At 35.9% G+C, this 22,619-nt stretch overlaps 1 protein-coding gene across 1 annotated transcript in view; it reads right to left on the bottom strand.

Annotated features, from left to right (window-relative positions):
- TCF4 (transcription factor 4) overlaps window positions 1–22,619 on the bottom strand; it is a 379,623-nt gene that overhangs the window by 53,068 nt on the left and 303,936 nt on the right. The window contains exons 9-10 of the mRNA XM_049782162.1: window positions 5,167–5,272; window positions 1,458–1,591 (exon numbers count right to left, since the gene is read on the bottom strand). Of these exons, the coding sequence (XP_049638119.1) occupies window positions 1,458–1,591; window positions 5,167–5,272 (240 nt within the window). The remainder of the gene's footprint in view (window positions 1–1,457; window positions 1,592–5,166; window positions 5,273–22,619) is intronic.

Raw genomic sequence — 22,619 nt, 5'->3', positions numbered from 1 at the left:
TGTTCAAAGAAATTCTAGTATAATAAGACAATTTCTAAGTATTAATTCTGACATGTCCAAGCAAGATGAGGTGGGAGAAGAGAAAATTTTAAACCTTTTGCTTTATATTGAAATGTGCTAAATTTGAGTTTGTGATTTACTCATTTAAATAATATTTTAAAAAGTGATATAAAAAGCCCTTTCTGTCTCAACTATTTATCTCTCAGGTTAAGTACAGAGAGTCTTTATCTTTAGAACTAAATAACCATATATTTTCAAGGCTAACAGAAACTTTAACTTCAGAATGTTTTCAATTCTCAGGAAAAGGTCTAAGCCACCTTTTCTACTGGTTTAGTGGATGAGCAAAAGAGAAGACCAACCACAGAAATCCAGAGTACTATTTTCATATCAGACAGAAAGAAAAAAAAGACAAATTTGGGTATCAGAAGTAAAAAGGCAAACTGTAAGATAAAGAATTGTGATATTATTAAGGATGCCTAGTTTTATCAGACCATTTGCATTTGTAGATTTAGGAGTTCATATATATTAAGCTGTATTAAACTGCATGATGAATGCAACTACCAACTTTTCTGCATCACAAACCTAACTTAAGGTATAGAAGAATTCATTTTTTTCCTCCTCCTAATGTTAGACTTAAATACCAACGTGTATTCTGGGCTGTTTGCTTTTGAGGCTAGAAAAATGTCAAATGAGTTTCTTCCTTTAGGATAGAGACTTACTTTGATGGATGAGTGCAGGAAATGGGCAGAGTAGAGATTTTAATAACCAAAGAAAGCTAACATTCCCAAGCCAGGCAATTTTCAACCAGAGTAAAGCAAAACAAAGTATTAGTAGGATATTAGGGCATGTGAAATGAAAGCTCTAACACTGAAAATAGACAATCTGATTTGTATAGAACCCCCTGGTTGCTGTTACTAATGGGAGTGCATAGAAAATATCAATTTCAAAAAAAAAAAAAGAAAATATCAATTTCCTTCCTTCGGGTGCAGCACACAGGCTGAAGCCGTTACCAGCCACAGAAGCCAATCAGCTATTACAGAAATGGAAACACCCAAGATGATGCTTATTACCTACTTTGAAAATCTACCAATGATCACTCTGTTTTCCCTGAAGTATAATCTCAAAACTACAGACAGAAAAAAAAAGCATGAAGATTCACCATTCTTGAAATTTACCAAGTCAACTATTGTGTGCATTTTTTATACCTCAGGATGTTGACACTGTGTTCAAGAAAGCAAAGAAGAAACCACTATAAACAGACAAACTGTAATGAAGAGAAACTGGAAGGCTATCTGGTTGAGTTATGCTTTTGATGACAAAAACAAGATCATTACAAGCAAAATATGTAGTACCAATGACATGAATTTTAGAGTTCTTGTGCACATTCATGGGAAGACATAAGATGTCATTAAACAAAGTAGCTGTGCTGTTCTCATCACTGAGTAAATCTGTCTTACCAAACGTTCATGTGGATGCAGGCTACAGTAGCTGCTAGACTGTGGAATATGAGAAGAATTGCCCAACATTCCTCCATAGCCAGGCTGATTCATCCCACTGGAGGAGCTCCAAGGGTCACTGCTGTGATGGCCATCTGGAAAGGACAAAGAAAACCGTGACTTGTTTCCAGAGGCATTCAGTCTTGTCTTATAGAATAGGGCTGTTTTTTCATTTACTTGAAATGACTGCCTGTTCTGTATTCATCTTTGTGTTGGCTATCTGATTACATCAGAAGACAGTCACCATTACTTTCTCCCTAAGTTGCTCTACATTACTGAACAAATATATTTAACATAGCTTAAATGTTTTTTAGCAAAACTGCAATAATCAAAGAATGGAATGTATTTCTATACTGAATTATATTAAGTCAGTAAGGTAAATAATACTACAAGAAATATTTCTTAGAAGCCCTCTGACCTCTTTTTCTATGAAAATAGCCAAGAGTTAGATTGTTGTTAAATTAGGGCATGATAATAAATTACTTGGGACATTAGAGTCAGTAAGTTTACAAGTGTTAAAAGATATCAAGTAATAGTGATGAAAAATTTCTCAGATTTAAAATATTATTCATTTTAATATATAGTATATAGAAGTAAAGTTAGAATTACAGTATGACTTATAGGACAGAGAAATCGTGTTCTCTTTTTAAATTTTTTTGGTATAAGCTAATATAGGTATCTTAAGCCTTCCATAGAAATCCAAATAATACACATATATCTTAAAGTAGAAACTAGGCTACATAAAATTCTGAGAGACTCTGGGTTATATAGAGCTACTTATAAATTAAAAGAGTATTTAAAATAATTTTACAATTATATAAATTATCTTTTTATAAGCCAATTATTATATATTTTTCATTCTTGAGGAAAACTGATTAGAAGCTACTACTATTAGAGATGAAATTGTTTGATTTGGTTTTCCTAAATGAAGAAAAGAGCAGGAGGATAAATCAAATGTCAATATTAAATTCATTCTCTGTTTTGCTTTTAATAAATTAACAAAATCTATTATCAGTCATATCGGGTTTTAGGCATATAAGCTAAATATCAACTGCATAGTACAAACTGATTCCTTAAAGAAAGACAATTTTCACCACATAGTATACTCAATTAAGGTCTTGTTTGGAAAGATGAGCAATAGGCAAGCTAAATTCACAATCTTTTTCCCCACTGAGTTAAAAAATAGATTAGAATTAAAAAACTTGGAAAAGTTTCAGGACAAGGAAGACTAATCTATAGATTTCTTCAGAACTCTGCTGTGACAATTTGAGTTTTAACTAAAAGATGCAAATTAAAGTTAAAAATAAAAGGTCATACAGTAATGTGTTTAAAATATGTTCTGACAAAATTGCTTATTTCTTTAAGAAGTGACTCACCAGGGCACTATATACCTCTTAGTATGGAAGTCAATGTCAAACAGAACCTTGATGTGAAAACACAACTTTGAGAAAGTTATTCATGTGCTTCAGTTAAAGCACTATAATTGTAGAAGTTTAGATGCCACCTTCAATTCAAATATGTAGTTCAAGACTATGAGCATTTCAAATAGATGGTATATATAACAAATACAGAATACATATCAAGTAAGAGCCTCTTGAAACACTGACAACATGATCCACTATGTGGAAATATATTTAAGATCTTTTAAATCAGAACACTTCACTTAATGCACTTAAAAATACATATTTTACATAAATTATGCTTTTCACAATAAATTAATATTTATCACAACTCATGATCTTAGCATAATGTTGTTTTGAAAGAATAGAATTAGATGTGTGCAAATTAATTGTGCTCATCATAAATGTCAACCAAAATTTTTTTTGCTGTGGGGTATTCAAAAACAGAAAAGAAAGTATGTTCCTCATATTATGTATGGTGTGCTATGGAGATGAATTTATTTAATCTACTTCTCTTCCCTTGCAGTGTGCCCAATGTAAGCAGCTACCTTCATCAAAGGAGAGAGAATGATCCTCCTGCCATTTTTTTAATAATGCATCTCTGCTCTGATAGTGAACCTTTGAGCTGGTGATCTCGACAAGCCCATGCAGCAAAATTTCCCTCAAAGGAGGGGAGTTGATGGCCAAATAGCTGTTGTTTGTAATTAAAGGTGAACAGTCCTTTGTTATAGGACCAGACACTACCAAAGTGTCATAGGCAGCTGTGTTTCTTACAGTTATACCTACACCTAGGACAGGTCACACTGATAAAGGATGTCTGTGAACATCAACTTTAAGCTGTGAAGCAAATTCACTCTAGTCCCGAGGGATTCATTTAATTCTATTTTATAGATCTCCTAAAATTTCTCGTGTGAACTAACAAACAACAACAGCTAACATGCTGAAGCAAAAGGAAAGAAATCCCTTATAATCAAAATGATGTTCAGTATATCCATCAAAAGCTAAGCAAGCTTAGTCTTAGCTAAGTCTTCCTAGCTTCCCTAGGACTCGCTGTGCTGCCCTACTCATACCCTTTCTTGAGACAAGGCCCTCCTTGCTAGAACAGCATGAAGAAGGAAATCCCATGGCACATTGCCAAGGCACACTGACATAAGGTCTTACACCCAGGCAAAGAGCTGAAAAGCTGTATAATTTCTGACAAATTCTATATCTAAATTTCAGAGTATTCACATGGAAACCAGATCATTGCCTTCTGAAAATGGAGTATTATTAGCATATCAGGGTTAGAACCTAGCTGCGTCCTATGGATAATCTATTTCTTATAAGCAGGTGCTGTAATTTCAGTCATCTCTACTGTGTTTCAAGATACACTGTCAAGTGCAGAAAGTGAATGTGTGCTCAGTGGCGATACTATCGAATTAGGGACACAGAACGAAGTGTAAAGAACTAAATACACTGGACTAATAAAAGAATCAATAAACTTCTACATTTGTCTGGGGGAAAAGTCTGGATTCTATACCCTTAATCAGTTAGCATTTTGGGGTAGGGCTCTTGTGAATGAAATAAAATTCCAGTTTTCAGACAGGTTACATTTTAAGGGAACTTTTGCCCATAACTGTAAAGTAGTAAGTGGCTGAAAATTTAGAGTTATTACAAAGGACAATTTATCTCCAGCTGACTAAATTCAGGCTACTAAAAAATACATAGTGAATGCAAAAACGGCTACGTACGCATAAAAATCCATCCATGCATGCATCTATGTATGCACTCTTCCTGGGGATAGTAAAGAAACGGAAGGAATCCATTATGGGAGACTAGCCACCAGGAAGCTTTCTTAGCAAAGCAGAAAAATCTAACCTGAACTCAAGGGGCTTTACATTTCTACAAAGTTCTTAAGTGGATAAAGCTTTAATTAATTACTTTCAATGAATTCAATTCCTAAGAAGAATACAACTAAAATCCCATACTACTCCCTTGTCTCATTTCTTGAGTATATAGCATTTTGCTCCCCTCTGATATACTATGAACAAATCCAGAAAAAAATACCTTGTGGATTTGCTTCCTAGAAGCATCATCATCTTTTTTTGGGGGGGGGTTGTTTTGGGGTCACACCTGGCTATAGTCAGGGTTTACTACTAGCTCTGACCTCAGGGATTACTCCTGACAGGATCTGGGTACCATTTGGGTACCATTTGTGGAATGAACCCAAGTCAGTTGTGTGCAAAGCAAGCACCTTGCCTGCTGTGGGGCGCCAAGAAGTAGCATCTTACCTTGCATGAAGAAGGAGCTAGGGAAAGTGCTGGCTGCTGGTTTCGAGGAAGGGTAGCCTGGCGAGTCCCTATTGTAGTCGGCAGTGCTTGCTGATGGAGCATAAACCTGAAGAAAGAGCAAATTTCACTTTTGCTTGGCTTGCTACACTGACAAAAGCATCTCAAGGTCTATTGCTTTATAAGTGGGCACAAAATGATAAATTTCCACCACAGAAACAGAGACCCATTTAGCAAACAAAAAGAAGAAAAGCAAACAAACAAGAATTGCTCAGTTTAGTTTATGTGTGAATAGAAAACCAGGTCTTATCATTTCTAGGTATAGACATGGCTATTACAAACTATGTCTAGTTGTAAATATTCTGTACTACTAATAGACTTGTCCTCAGACTCTTAGCATCTGTTGGAAAACCAAACAAAACAAACTATAAAAGACTTATGAGCATGTGCAAGATAAAAACAGAAAGAAATCATCAAGTCTCCCCTAGTATTGTACCTTTCAATTAAAATTCTAATGAGAGAAAATGACACACACACAGACACACACATACTTACGGAAAGGAAGAGGGAGAGAAAACAAGAACATACCATCCAGACCACATAAAGTGATAAGTATATCTTGGAAGATTAAATTCCCATAGTGTCAGCTTTTTGCAGAGATGCATGAAAAAGCCCATTAAAAGCTCAAATCTACATAGACCACCAACAATCAGTGTGTACAAAGGAAGAGCGGGGCTTCCTTTCTACTTCTTATTATATTTGTATGTGTAATAAACTTAAGAAGTGTGCCAAGATCCTAATTTTTTTTTACATTCGTTTACTAATACTCACGAGACTTGGGAAACCAGTTCTTTATAAAAATAGCATGTGCATTTTCTTGTTTGTGCTTCCTTTGAAGAAGACAGCATACTTAAAAAGCATAAATTCATAAGGTATAGTTTAACTTTAATTGGTTTCCCCCTTGCCTCTTCTGCTAAATATAATTTTTTTGAATTCCCATTTTCTTTTACTCCCAAAGTTGCTCTCTCCAGATGGCTGGAGAGACTGCAGCACTGTCCTCCTCTTGATGAAAATGGATACCTTCTTGCCTCCATTTTGAAGCAGGCAGCCGCTCACAGAATTGGCAGTGAGCCTACACTGAGATTCACAGGTCACCATAAAAGAACGAGAAATTCACCAATAAAAAGGCAACTGCTGGATTCCCCCCCATCCCCAGCAACTCCCATTTCTTCTACAGTGCACACTGAAATCAAGTCCCTAAAAAAATTTATATAATTGCTCTCAGAACAGCAGGAATCACAAACTAAGCATTAATACGAGGTTTAGGATTTCACAAAGGACAGGTCCACTGAGACAGATGTGGAAAAATATGCATACCCATACATCCATCAAATAAATGCTACATATGCCCCCTGCTGTCCTTGAAAATGGGGAGTTCCTGGAGATAAAACAAGACACAAACAAACCAGAGAATCCCACTCACACTTTAGAAAACAAGTGTTTCTCCGAAGTCATAGCAGGTTATTGCGGAACTCTTACATTTCATTCTATTTTTGAGTTTTCTTCATATTGTAAATGTATAAACAAGCAGTTGTTTCTTTCATAGTACTCAGAGTTAAGGAGAAAATATTATCAAGTATCTTTCAGAGATGTCAAACTTAAGACACGAATTCCCCCACTCCTCCCAACGTTAAAACTTTAAGTTCTACTAGAAAACCAAAAGTATTTCCATACAAACTTTACAATGAACACCTAATATATTTTGAGTGTTGCTACCGATTAAGCAAAAAGATTGAAGAAACCACAACCTTCTACAAAAAGGTCAAGCTGAAAATTAGATCAGTTCATTCTAATAGCAGAATGACATAATGTAACAATAGATCTACAGCAATATCATCAACAATTGTTAGGCCAGTAAGTATTAAAATAAGCTAAGTATACCGTGCATTGTTCTCAAATTTTAGAAATCAACAAATTTCATCTTAAAATAAAAGCAATATAAAAAATAAAAGCAATATATCCCACATTAAGACATCTCATAATTTTCAAATACATTCTTATATCATAAGAGTTTAATTTTAATTAGATATTCTATTCATTATAGCTAAATATGTATTTATAATGGTCAACACCAATTTGATAGCTCTTAGGCAAGGTTAATATTTTTCCTAATTTGGGCAGAATTGTTGTTCCCTATACTATTGAAGATTTATTTATGTGGTTTTTTTTATGCCTATAACATATCTGTGAAGATTGTATGCAAACTGTATTGTATAATGCCAATAGAAAGTAACATTAAGAGAAGTAAAAAGACTTTTATCCTTGAGTCCAAAATGTACTTGGAAATGGAACTCTTGTTGGAAATAGTGTGACCACTTGTTTTGGGCAATAAAAGTTAAACAGAATTTAACTTTTTCTGATGATGTGTTTTCACGTGACTGCCTTCTCTATTCTACTTTTCTATTTTTATTATTATTTTTTTCTCTTTTTAAATTCTAGTTACTTCCTTAGTCATGCTACTTTCTCTTTCCAGCTACTACTCCTGTACCCTGCTATACATTTTCAAAGTTCAGATGGATTCATCTTCCTTTTATAAATGAGTTAAGTGCAAGAAACATCTTGACTTCTCAGTAGCTTCTCATAGTACTTACTGTCCCTTACAAAGGTCTTTAAGACTTACACAGACAAATGGGAAGTAAAATAGTATGAAAGGTTAACAGATTCCACTGACTTATGCAAGTTACATGGTTTAAATGCAATTAATAATGTTCAGGGGCATATAACTGTAATGTAGCAAAAAATCCAGGAGTGCAAAAAAAAAAAAACCCAAAACAAACAAACAAAGAAAAAACAAAAGGAAACCACAAAAACAAAATTCCTATCAGTTTACATTATCCCATCTAGAAGTATTTACTAATGGAAGATTTTACTTTATTTCTAAGTGATGGCTGAAATCCAATTTATTTTTAGTTTTTTTTATATTTTTGTTCTTGGGATCATACCCAATGGGTGCTCAGGGATTATTCCTGGTTCTGTGCTCAGAAATCACTCTTAGTGGGCTCAGAACCATATGGGATACTGGGAGATTGAACCTGGGTCAGCTGAGTGTAAGGCAAACAGCCTACTCAGCTATTCTAATCAATTCTGGCCCTTGAAATCCAATTTATAATACCAACACATGAAGGAAATTTGTTTAGAGTTAAACACATAAATTCTGAAGCAAAATGACAAATAGAACATTTTAGAATGTTGAAGCTATTAAAATTGTGAAACTTTATTTTGATTCTATATTACTTAAAGTGTTTTTGTTTTGAGGTCATACCCAGCTTTGTGTTCAGGGATTACTCCCTGGAGTGCTTGGCACACCAAGGGTGTGCCATTAATTGAACCAGTTCAACAGTATGCAAGACAATTGGCCCTATTATCTTATCCAAGGTTGTGACACCAGATATTTCACTTGATATTTTTAAACCAACTAGTTCTAAGTACCCTAAAATAGATTCCAAGAGTATCTTTAAGCTTCCACAAAGGGGGGGGGGCTATCTTTACCAGTATTCTGAAAAACAGAAAAAAAAAAACAACTTGATCATTATTTAACCTTGTGTGAAGTGGTCAGTTATAACATTACATAGGATATTCATATTTTATTCACCATTATTCAACCCTGTGTGGAATCTCATTAGGCTTCTATTTTATTTCTACTGACAACTGCCTGCCTCTTACTCTTAACATGTTGCATCACACATGACATTATAGTTATATTTATAACTTATAAATTTATAACTTATAGTTATAGAGTAAATATAATACGTATAACATAAAATTTAGCTAAGATCTGACTAGAGGAAATTCCTTGAATGTGTCATATTTAGAACACAAGACACACTGAAGATCTATCTACCTCATGACAAACTACCATGGCCAAGTATTGGCTATGTGGTTTTGGCTATGGGCATGAGTAAAGTTGAAGCTAAATCTTATAAATGAAAGAAGGCTAGAGTTTTTTTTCTTTCTCAGTTAACATAGTTTCTTTTCTGTCTAAAGAAGTCGTAAAAGTGTAGAAAATTTAATACCCTTTGTATTTTTCTCAAACTCTGCAACAAAGATATCAGAAGACTCCCCCAAGAAAGCAACAAAGAGATGCTGTGGCTAGGGGAGTCGTGGTTCGCCAGGAGTCAACAAGGCACATAGAGACAGCAGGTCATGTGCTCTACCAGAATCTCCAGACTGCAACCACCTACCTCAATGAGGAGAGAGGAAACAAGTGAGCCAGACTCAGTAAGAAGGATGTTATTAACTGTATGCTTCACGCATACAGATCACTCCAGTTCTGAGAAACTTACGATTTCCTGGCAAGGCAACTTTTATCTTATTTTTCCTTTGCTTCAAGTAGAAAAACCTGGACACTCTATTGTTTTATTTTATAAAAGGAGTATGCGGGGGGGGGGGGCACGGGTGGAGAGATAGCATGGAGGTAAGCCATTTGCCTTGCATGCAGAAGGTCAGTGGTTTGAATCCCAGCATCCCATATGGTCCCTTGAGTCTGCCAGGAGCAATTTCTGAGCATAGAGCCAGGAGTAATCCCTGAGCGCTGGCGGGTGTGACCCAAAAACTAAAAGAAAAAAAAGGGGTGTCTATATAGCTAGCAGCAATATATTTCTCAAATTTCTAAATCATGATGTAAACTATAAGTAAAAAAAAGTCCATATGACCATTGACAAGGGAGAAAAAGATCCTGCTTCAATTAAAGAAAACAAAATTTAAGAATTGTATAACATTATTGTAATTCAAATCTGTAGAGCTTCCTGTCCTGTTCATTTAGAAGCCATTTGAATGATAATTACTGCTAACAGGAGACAACAAAACTGCCGGGAGAGATATGTCTAAGTTCACTCTACGGTAATATCACAGATATTATAATATATGATGGAGAACTTCTGAGATTTGCAACTGATTTTATGTATTATTTCACAATCACCTCATTTAAGTGTGCAAGAACTTACTGATTAGAAAAAAGAACTTAATGTATCAACATGTATTACCTTCTAGAACCAGAAATGGACCAGGACCCAGTGCCTGCCAGTTCTAAGCTCTGTAACCACTGGCATGCTAAAAATGCTGCTGCTCTGAATAACAGTTCACACTTCACGATATGCATGATACTATTCCAGATAATCTGTACACATACTAGTTTCTTCTTTCCATTAATCCTATTGTTTTATTACCATCTCAAATCTACAGCAAAGGGTGAGTCAGAGAGGTTATGTAACTTGCTCAAATTTTCTCACAAAAAGTTAAATATTGAGGTGAGAAATCATGTTGGTTTATTTGTTTCAGATCCTGGGAACTTAAACATTACTCTGCAACATCATCTCAACTAAGGGATGAATCTCCATCAAATCTAGTTTTGAAGATTCCTGGGTCCCATTTACTTCTGAATCATTTTAACAGCCATCAGGCTGAGGATGCCATTTTGCCCAAAGAGAAAAATGTGGGACAATCCCGTCAGGGAGCATAAAGGAGATGCTTGTGTGCAGTTACAAGAAGGACCATTCATCAGTCTTCCAGACACGAAGCTGCGCACAGCAACAGCAGGCATTAATACTCTTGTTTGACAGTCCCAGAAACAGAGAGAGGTTCAATAATCCGCTGGAGTTAAAATGGAGTTGAATAGTGAAGCCAGACTCAGGACTATTTAAATACTAAGACACTACAGTGATTTAAAAAAAAAAAAGGCTTCATATTATTATTTAAAACATTCAACTTATGTGTGAATATAGTACTGTCAATGTGTACTAGCCCTTGGCTTCAAATATTTCTTTTTATTTTTACACCTGCGTTTCTCTTGTTGTTGGCACTTACTAAGCAGACACTGTATGTTTGCGATTACTTTTAATGTGGTATATCACAGGAATGCCCACTGCCAACAATCTGAGTTGTTGGCCCTAGCTGAGAATGCCATCAACTGATTAAGTTACACCTGGCTAAAGATCTTGAGAAAAGCTTAATTGCATAAAATTTGGTCCAGGTGAAACCTGACTTCTTGGTCACATTTTTTATATTATTCACCTGGGAATTGGAGCTATCACCACTCAGGATTGGCACAGTAAAATATCGATGCTATGCGCATTAGAACTCTTTAACATTTTCTAAACACCTACGTTGTTTCCAGAGCATTATACGTATAGACTACTCAACAGAAACAAAAGATAATGTTACCAAGAATGGAACTTATCGTATCAGTTATTTCTAGTAATTTAAAATATCTTAAACAGATAAAACTACTTTACTTATAGCTATTTACAGTTGTCACATCAAATTTATGATTGTCAATATTTTCCTCTCTTTTCTTTAAAAGATAGCAACAAGTTTCTTTACAAGATATCGGGATACCATAAATAATGTATGCTTTCAATAAATAGCTTTGTGACTTCAACTGAGGGCAACAAAAATTACAATAGGAGAAAAAGAAATAAATAATGCTACAACAGAAAATGTTATTACTTCTTTTATACCAATATTTTCCAAAGTAAGCTATATAGTTAAATAACATCCCCGTCCACAAAACGGAGGGGCAGTTGTAGCCCTGGATGCAATTTGGTAGAACTTTCTGTTAGCTTAAAAAGGGTAGGTAGTACTGACTTTTTTTTCCCTGAAAAAGGGGTGATAGAGCTAATACGTTTGCAAATCTCTGTTCTATATCCTGTCGAGTGCCAAGAAAGCTTGCTTAATATTGTCAGCTGCAGGATCCATAAAAAGTATTATGAAAAATGATGAAGTGTGTGTAAAAAAGAATTACGAAAAAATGTCAAAAATGTGGTCAGTGAGGGGGCCGGAGAGATAGCATGGAGGTAGGGCATTTGCCTTGCATGAAGGATGGTGGTTCAAATCTCGGCATCCCATCTGGTCTCCCGAGGCTGCCAAGAGTGATTCCTGAGCATAGAGCCAGGAGTAACCCCTGAGCACTGCTGGGTGTGATCCAAAAACAAACAAACAAACAAAAAACCCCCCCAAAATGTGGTCAGTGAGATAGTACAGTGGATAAGACTGCCTTGTATGCATGCAGCCAATCCAGGCTCTATTCCAGCATTCCCCTTGTGCCTGGTCAGGTATGATTCCTGAGCAGCACTGGGCATGGCCCCCAAATCAAAAACCAAGAAAGTCAGATATATGTATTTGAGTGAAGAAGTTATTATGAAAATATGTCAGATGCAAGTGTGTGAGAGAAGTTATCATGAAAAATAAATCGTGTGTGTGTGTGTGATTCGTTCAACCTGGCACAGAACAGGCTCAAATAGTTACTAAGCACACACATGAATGAAAGAATAAACACACTGCATACGTCAAACTAAGAATAACATCATAACTTAGAAAAAAGATAAACATTAGCTGGTTCTGCCAAAATAGATTTCAGTGTATTTCACTTCTCAATGTGTTTGGGGGCTAAGCTTTATATAGAAGACAGAGATAATACTGACAATGATTAACATTCCAGATTTCTAAGAGCACCATCCCTCAGCCTTTTCTTTCTCAATCTGAGCCCACAGGGTGCTATCTGGGCCCTAAAACTCACATCCCTCACTGAATATTAAGAATATATAGTTTTTTCCTTTTCAAAGTAAGTTTGAGCACAGCTTGGGTAAACAAGCTAAATTTATTGCTGCAGGCTATAGTCAAGGTGTATTTTTGAGAGGGTTAAAAAAAGTCTCTGTCCCTGGAAAAAAATTCCATAGCCACAACCCCATTTTTTTCTCATATCCTCAGTAAGCCTCTCACATCCAGGAACTGTTCTAATAGTTTGTTTGATGAGATCATGTATCAGATTCCTTCCAAAAAATTCTGATTTAGAAAGGTGAGGAAAGTGGAGCAGGCATGGTACAGAGAAGACTTTACAGAGAAGAGCACCAAGAAAAATGCTCATTTCAAAAGGTTTGTATTGCCATCTTTTTCCTGCCATTATTATTCCTACAAACCATAGTATCTTTAGTACCATTTGTATGTATGTAGTAAAGCACAATGTCTCAATAGTCACTAATTCTAAATATATATTCTTCCCACAAAGCAAGAGATAGGAAAAAAGCTGAGTCAGACAAAAACAGAAAGACTCTTTAAAAAGCAGAGACCCAACTCAATAAGGTAAAGATGGAGGTACCAAGATTCTATTAGGTACTGAAAAGACCAACTTAAAGCAACCATTCACAAAAATGGTAATACTTTTCTTTGACCTTGAATTTAGTTGCACAAGAAAAAATATGGTAAAATTCCATGATAATCATTATAAAACGTATAACCTTCCAAATACTATAAAGAATGACTGTATCCACTACCTTATTTAAAATCACTTTGGAGTAAGTGATCTATTCAAGCAATCAACCTCAATCTCACCTCTCCTATCCATGAGTCAAGTTTGGAAGTAGAAGGGCCTGAGAGCTATAATATGAAAATCATCTGGTCACAGATTTGGAGGATCCCAGTTCAGTCTTAGGCATTATACAGGGCCTTTGGAGTACTACAGCCAGGAGTGATGCCTACGCACAGAGTCAAAAGTAAGCTCCCCAAAGCTCCCAATAAAGCCCCCCACCTAGTAATAAAATAATAATAAAAAAAAAAAGCTGGGAGAAGCTATATGCATTCTTGTCTCAGTAGTCATGAGACTTGGGGGTGGAGAAGTGGCCTCTAATGGGATATGTCAATTCAGTCTACATTCCAGGCCAAAAATGTGGGTACATGATTAGAGTGTGCACTCAAAATTATGTCCAGAATAAGGGACATGGATGTCAACTTTTGTATTAGTAAAAGATGTCTATGAAGGCGAAGCAGAATAATAGAGAAATTACTTGACTACCACTGCGCCGATATATCAAATTTCATTCTGGGTCCTCAAAACAGGTGCCTACCTTAATCTTATTACCAAGAAAACTATTTTAACAGTGAATTTCCAGTTTCCAGTATGGTACCATTTTGAATGGGTCACTCTGAATTGGACTCAGAGGTAAAGCACTTGCCTGTATGTGTGAGGTTCAAGGTTCAATTAGTGTGTGTGTGTGTGTGTGTGTGTGTGTGTGTGTGTGTGTGTGTGTAGAGGTAAAGCACTTGCCTGTATGTGTGAGGTTGGAGGTTCAATTCGTGTGTGTGTGTGTGTGTGTGTGTGTGTGTGTGTGTGTGTGTGAAGACCTGATAACTCAAACCAAAAAGTTCTGAAAAAGAATCATGGACGTGGTAGGTACACTGTCAAATTATAATGCCATCCTCCCTTTCACAAAGCTGGTAGAAGTATGAATTATCCATTTTTTTATGAAAACATATGTATAGACTTCAATTCTCAATTAAAAGCAAAAGCATGAAATAATTACCAAATGTATGACTTTGTGGCACAGACTGAAATGAAAGAATAAGGATGCAAATTATCAACATCTATGCCCCAGCAGCCAACTCTCTACTATCCAAATAGCCACCTTTCCCCCATGTCCAGGGCCAAATTTAGGCAAGATCAGCTCCTAATATTTCAATGATTTAACTTATATCAGAGCTAACTGTTTCTTTTTTCTTTTTTTTTTTTTTTGTTTTTGAGCCACACTCAGCAATGCTCAGGGGCTACTCATGGCTCTGTGCTTAGGAATCACTCCAAGCGGTGCTTCGGGGAACATAGGAGGTGCTAGGGATTGATGAATCAGCCACATGTAAGGCAAATGGCCGACCCACTGTACCAATTATTTCTCCAGATTCTAGCAGAGCTTCTAGAGTTGTTTTATGACATTAGAAAAATTAGACAAGATTTTTCATTAATGTAAAGATATGTAAAAAAAAAAAAAAAGATAATGTAAAGATGGGGGAGACCAAGATTCTATTAGGTACTGAAAAGACCAACTTAAAGCAACCATTCACAAAAATGGTAATACTTTCTTTGACCTTGAATTTAGTTGCACAAGAAAAAATATGGTAAAATTCCATGATAATCATTATAAAACTTATAACCTTCCAAAAACTATAAAGAATGACTGTATCCACTACCTTATTTAAAATTATAAATAATAATAATTAGAGGCTAATTACATAATTTCAGATACATTATGAGCAACTAAAATACTTGAAAGTATTTTATACATGTTTTATACCATTTTTTTCTAGAGTGGGAGGCTGGCATGGGAGGTGGGCATTGCAAAGGAAGTCCAGGGGCTATTCCTGGCTTTGGGCTCAGTAGTGACCTCTGTTCATGCTTAGAAGACCATTTGTAGTACCTGCAATTTGAATCAGCATCACAGACACCAGAGTGGCATGCAAGACAAGTGCCTTCTTTACCTCTTGTTATATCTTTCAGGTCCCTTTACAAATTTTTTGTACAAAAGGATTATGCCAGTAGAATAGGGTTATTCAAAGAAAACATCTAAAGGAAGATTTAATGACAAAATTACTTCTGAGACTCAACCAGGCAACAGAACAAGTAATCTACATGAAACGGTTCATGTCTATTTAAAATGAAGTTGGCTTTCTCTGATGTTTATATTCCAAACATTTAAAAATTTGATCTAGCGTCTCTTTATTTTAAAAAGTACCAGTTTAAATATCTCAAATACTTTTCTGGGAGGTACAAATAAATGTGAACACCAGTTATTTCTTGACAATGAAGTAAGAAGGTCCCTTTGATTTCTTCCCAAGAAATGCAACCTTTGATAACTAAATTTCTTTGTTCTATAAATTTGAATCTTCAAAACAGAAATTTAAAATCCAGATGAATGCTAAATAAAGAGATAAAAGGACAGTTTTAATTCTCAATGCTGATGGAACTAATAAGAATATGAAGAAAATGTTTTTGCAGAAAGTATACAGAATTTTTAAATAATAAAAAGCTGAAAAGTGATTTCTCATTATATTTCCCCTTCCATGATGAATTGTTTCTAGTGAAAATGTCAAATAAATATAAGAGAGCTTAATTTAGAAGTAATTGTTTTTTCCAGGTAAATAGCAACCATTAAATATATATAGTTCTTAGTTTAAATGACTAAGATTCACTTAATCTTCTCTGGCATTTTCTAATCTCTAGGCAGATCTGCAACTTCCTCGTTTATATAGATGGGAAGGTAGATAGGGAGGAATAAATTGGGGTCTGGGAAGACGAAGTATGAAGGCAGAGAGTAGATATGTATGTTGTGTGTCTATGTATTTTTTTTTTTTTTTGGTTTTTGGGCCACACCCTGTGACGCTCAGGGGTTACTCCTGGCTATGCGCTCAGAAGTTGCTCCTGGCTTCTTGGGGGACCATATGGGACGCCGGGGGATCGAACCGCGGTCCGTCCTAGGCTAGCGCAGGCAAGGCAGGCACCTTACCTCCAGCGCCACTGCCTGGCCCCTATGTATTTTAAAAGGTTTATGAAACAGCAGTGTGAGGATTCAAAGAATTGCTTACTAGGCATGAGACTTTCCTTTGGTGGTGATAAAATCAGAACTATACACATGTGTGAGTTTCTCAACAGTATGAATATAAAAAATATAATGGGTCACTTTAAAATGACCAATTTTATTATGTGGCTTTCACCTTACACACAACAAAACATAACAGACCCATCAGTTGAATTGTTTTTCACGAAAAATATCAGTGAGAACTTTGTCCAGTGAGAAAAGACCTATGAGAAGAGACCAGTGAAAAGTAATAAAGACGGTTCATATTTCTAAGTCAGTAAGACATGTCCTCATGGTGATGGTGGAAAATGTCCATTCTTGGTAGAAACTTTAACTACAAAAAGTAGCAATCTAAGAAAATAAAATCATCCTTGCACTGATATAAAACTGCAGTATCACTGAAATCCCTTAGAATCTTTTTTTTTTTTGGGGGGGGGGCTACCAAACTCAATGCTTTTTCTTTTACCTAGAAAATGAACTTACGTTTCTCCCTCACTGTCAAATGTCTTCAATGAGCTAGCTAGCGATGGAGCATGGTCCCTCATGTAAAGAGCAGGAGACCATCTTGCATTTTTAGTTTATGACTAATCAAATAACCCTCATAGTCCATCTAACATCTCTCTCAAGTATATGAATTCTTTTGAAAAATTCTGACCAAAACACCTGCTGGTACAGAGAAATGTGGTGCTAATGAAAAAAGATCATAGATTGACAAAAAACTAAGGGCCAGTGTAGATCTTGAGAATCTTATTTTGATGAGTCTTTTGGCATCCTAATCATACTATATCTTTTCTTTATGGTCATGCATCTGTTTATGTTAATAAGAAACTCATATTCAGTTCTTCTCTAACAAGTAAGTAAAAGCATAGCTTTTGGGAAATAATATGCTCAATGCATTTTTAAGTGAATATTCTTCATCTACCAAATTCTCCCAGCACTTTAGATATGTCAACTGTAAGAATGATATAGGCCTTACTTCCCACAGAACACTGAAGACCTCTTAGAGTTTGAGGATGTGACTAATGCAAGGGTCTGCTAAGAGCAGGTGTCCCATAAACAATAAGCAAACAAGAAGAGCAAAGTAAAAAAGAACATAGTATTTGTTCAAATGATAAAGCCTGTATAGAATTTTAAGTGGAAGAACTTATAAGCACTATACCTAGGTATCTTCAATAGGAAAAACTGTCCCCGGATTCAGGAATGGCTTCCGATGGGCAGTGAGCATAAAGGTGAACCTCTCTGGTCTCTTCCCAGGAGGTAGATATCATGTGGAGGGAACCTGACTAGGCCAGGCTGCAATACCACACATGTGGAGCACAGGATGTGCAAATTCTTTCAAAAAAAAAAAAATTTTCCATGTAGGTGTTACAAATGCCTCTACTTGTATTTGTGAAACACATTCCTTCATTTCTGAGTCCTTATTCTTTTTTAAAAAGATTACATAAAAGTAGAGAGTCTATGACATTGTTTCTAAAAATGATTGAAGGCAAACAGAAGTCATTGGCAGGTTAGAAGAATCTACTGCCCGTGATGGTGTTCTACTTCCATCGATGAGATGTCAAAACTAGATTAGATAAGAAAGCCAAATGCAAAATACAAAAATTAAAACACTTTGGACATACTCCCTGATATCTAATTTCTCCTGTTATTCCATGATTCTGCTAAGGTCTAGTTTTATCTGATTGGGCAGTACAATCATATTCACATGTGTTTCTGTTTTGTTTTCTATTTATGATCAGTTTACCCAGACATATCTGTTGTTATGTGCATCTCTTGACTCTATCACTCTATTAGGAAACATGCAAGGTTGACATTTTCCAGAGATAATAATGATGATTATGATACTAATGGAAAATGTCTTGTGATACCTTACCCCCAACTTTTTCACAACTTCCCTCCTATCTACTCCATTATGATAGTTCAAGAGCTCAGGAATACTATAGACAGATGTACTTTTCTCCCTCAGCAGCATCTGAAACTATGACTCTTCTTTGAATAAGATGTTTTCCTTGCTTTGTGTAGCTGGCTTTGGTTATTTCTTCTGTCCCTTTGGAGTTTAAAATTCAATTACCTCTTGGGCATACCCATTTGAAGAGTTTCTCATTGCATTCATGATAAAATTTAAAGTCCTTAATAGGATACACAGGCACTTTATGATCTGGCCACTGTTTATCTTTTCAATCTCATTTTTTACTATTATCCATCTGCACCCTAAACTCCAGCCATACTAAATTACTTCTGGATGATAATAATATATGCCACTCTCTCCTTTGCTTTCAATTAATATCCATGCATTTTGTCTGCTTAATTTCTTTCCATTTATTCACTTTATCCAGGCAAACACAGGATAGCTGTTTTCTTCTAACAATATACTCTCATTGTAACTGCCTATTGCTTGCTCCATGCTTGTGAGGTTCAGAGTCAGTTCAGCTCCTGACTCATGATATGCATTAAACTTTCTCACCTTCACTTGAATGGAGTTCAGGAAAAGTACCTCATATTTAAAAAATGAAACAAAACAAAAGCAAAACTGGCATTTCTCTCAATGAAGGATGTAACCTACTACTTTTCCTCTCTTCAAATGAATAATCTCTGGTGATGGTGCTAGTTCAAGGAACATGAATAAAACTTTATCTAAATGCATGCCTATGACTTACAGAGAGCAGAAAGGCCTGAAGCTCTGGTTATTTCTGTTTCCTAAATTCCCACGTGTTCTGCTCCTATGCTTAAAGCCAGATGCTGAGAAACAAGATATCAAGAAAAGAAGAGACAGGGGCTGGACAGCACTCTTCAATCATGCTAATACTTCAAATCCCTCTCTTGAGTACAATGTAGGAAAGGGAAAGAAACTTCCTTTGCCTATGAAGCCACAGAGTTCAGCAGTGCAAAAAAAGAGAGCAGGATCTCTTGGGTCAGGCAGGGTCTGGCCAGGCTCCCACCAGAATTCTAAGAGAGGGGACTATTACTCTTCAGGAGACTTGGACCTATCTATTGTGGTCTATCATTTGGGTGGGGGGGGTAGAAAAAATATTTTTTAATAATGCTGCTCTTCTTATTACACACCACTCACAATGAGTAGTATTCAGTATGACTGTACCTAAGGTGAAATGACCTATGGTATTTTCCAAAAAAGTCTGATGTAAACCAACTGGGTGAGAAAATGCCAAGATTTACATTTCCTTAAAATGTGATGCTATTTTCAGCATTCTAATTGGAAAAATGCAAACTGCAAGTAATTAAGGGTGGGGAACACACTAAAGGTGGCTCGTATTTAAGCACATGGTAAACTGATTTGCCATTGAACTGGGACGCTAATATTAGGAATGGGTAGGCCATGCCATGCGTTGTGTTTGTTCAATGTCTCATACTATTTTTCAAATGTCATGGGCTCAGTAAAACCCAAAACACATTTTTCTCCGTACTTCTCCCATTTTTTCAACCCATATGTATTGAAAAAAGTTCAATTCACATGTTTTTAATTTATTTACATGCAAGTCATCAGAATGTTGTTTTGTAAGAAGTATTTGATGTCCAGGAAACCTGTTGAGCCTTTCTTTTGAGGTTGGTTCCTTAGGAACAAGCAGGAAACCATAATTTGCAAATAAAGGAAAGAGAGGAATAAAAAGAAAAAAGAAGAAAGGAGGGAAAGGAAGAGAGTGAGAAAGAAAGACCAACTCATCAAAATTCCCAATTGTTTTTCCTCAAAGATTTACATTTTGTTCATAAGGTAAATGACATAAAATCTGAGTGCAACTCTACAGTTGGCCAGATTTTTCTGCTCTTAACTGACACTGCCTTACCATTGTTAGTAATCTCTTCCTTGCAAACATAAAAATACTTATTGCAATGCATGAACAAGAACAGATTATAAAGGGAGGCAAGCTCATTGGAGATGCAGCCAATGCCTTCTGCAATATAGCATTGGGTGTGTAGGGTGAGGAACCCAGTCACCTTTCCAGGAGTGCCCTGTTTAAGCAAACACATTTTGCCATTCCACTTGGAGTTTTGCAGGCATTCCTTCCCTCAACTTATAAAAATAATTCTGTTTCAAGTGTGACCTGATTGTCATTTGCATATTTATGACAAACATGTCTGCTGGAAGTTTAGAAATATAACTCCATTTGTGAGTAACTACAAACTAAAAACAATGACTTGTAAAAAAGAACTTCTTAGGAGAGTGTTATTTATTCCAAGAATCTCTACATTCAGACTTCTGACAACAGGTTTTCTTTACATTGAAAAAGGAAAATTAAATGCCTGTTCTACTATATAAATGTAAGAAGATATATAGTATCTATTTATTATTAAAGGAATGGTAGATAAAGAAAGCTGTATCTTCTCTGAACATTCCAATATTTTAATCCAGAACCAATATAACACTGGGCACGAAGCATGGAGCTAGCATAGGATACTATCTTAATGTCTTATGTAGTATGTCTTCAAAATATAAACAAATCAACATTCTTCACCATTATTCTGTTTTAGGGAGATGGGTTATGAGAGCTGATTTATATCAGCAGGAAGTGAAATTTCCACCTAAAACACCTTTGTAAACTGAGATACATCTCTCTCCACTAAGAGAATGGTATTAATGATGAGATGATTCAAAAGTTTTCCCAAATCAAATCTCTCAAGCACAGATGCAGCTGTAGTGACCAAACAATGTGTTAAATAGGCTCATCACCCAAATACTCATTATTATTGCTCTAAGTCCCTAATATTACATATTTCCAGCGAGTGATGTTTCTATTTTTAAAGAATCACTAAACTGGAATTCTTAATATATCACTATTTAAAAACAAGTAATACTGTATAAGCAAACACAGAGAGATGCTCATTCTCTTTATATGACAGCATGTAAAGCTGTCAGACTGAATGGTGATTTAAGGCTATGTCAATTAAATATCAGTCACAAAACAAATGCTCACGATTAAAATGTTATTAGAAGAAATCAATTAATAACTAGTTTCTATAAATTCAAACACAGCTCAGGACAAGATTTATTAAGTTACAGGAAGATTACCAAATCCAAGTGTAATCATTATCAAGACTTGGAAAAAGAATAAGAATAAGATAACTTAGCAGATTGGTCTATTTAAGAGGGAGAATGGTTGGCAAATGAGGGAAATGCCTTATGTATTTTTAGATGATTATTGTACAAATATGATCCATTTCTCTATAGTCTATTGTACAGACTTGGCCCTATAAATTTAGCTTTTGCTACTTCTTTGATAAAGATCAGCCCTAATGTAGAATAAATCCAAAGGATAAGTGTGTCAGATATTATGATTTGGCTCCAACAGCTGGCCCTTCTGAACTAATCATTCATCTCCTAATTTAAAAAACATTTTGGGCGACATGTTTCAGTTTTTGGTTCTCCTTGGTTTTCAGTTTAAAAGTAGGAAGATGTTAATAGAAATATTTACTCGTGAGACACCACATTATCTTTTCAAACGATAGAAATTCTTAATTGTGAATAATGTTTCGAAACGCAATAGCTGAAGTAAAAAAAGTCAGAGCCTCAAGAGCCACCCATCTGCAGAACAGATTACAAGACACTGGAATTTGAGCAGAGCCTAGAAAAAACTAAAATGCTACTCTGAAAGAAAACATTTTCCTGGGTAGCAGTAAAAGAGTCTCTAACGTATTTCCCCCCTTTGCCTCCCTGTTTCTCAATATTAGACCCTCCTTTGGCAAACTCACAGATGCATTCCCTGCTGTGCAGTGGTAATGAGGAGACTCTTCCTGGGTACCCCCCACTGCCACAATTGAGGAACTGAGAAGTCACTGTAGATGGCAGAGATGGGCTCCTGCCTCTCCTTTCGGAAGGAAAACGTTCAGAGACATGCAAACCACACTTGTTTTTCTATTTTATGGCCAGAGATGTACGGGGAGTTAGAATGACAGAGAAGTCCAGGCCCATGCAGCAGATGTTCAAAGTCAAAGAAGGGTCCTTAATATCACACACACACACACACACACACACACACACATACACACACACACACCACACCACACACACACACACACACACACACACACACACACACACACACACAC

Source organism: Suncus etruscus, chromosome 10, assembly GCF_024139225.1.
Source record: "Suncus etruscus isolate mSunEtr1 chromosome 10, mSunEtr1.pri.cur, whole genome shotgun sequence".
Taxonomy (NCBI): Eukaryota; Metazoa; Chordata; class Mammalia; order Eulipotyphla; family Soricidae; genus Suncus; species Suncus etruscus.
Note: the sequence above shows the minus strand (reverse complement) of the source record. Positions and strands in the feature narration are given on the sequence as shown.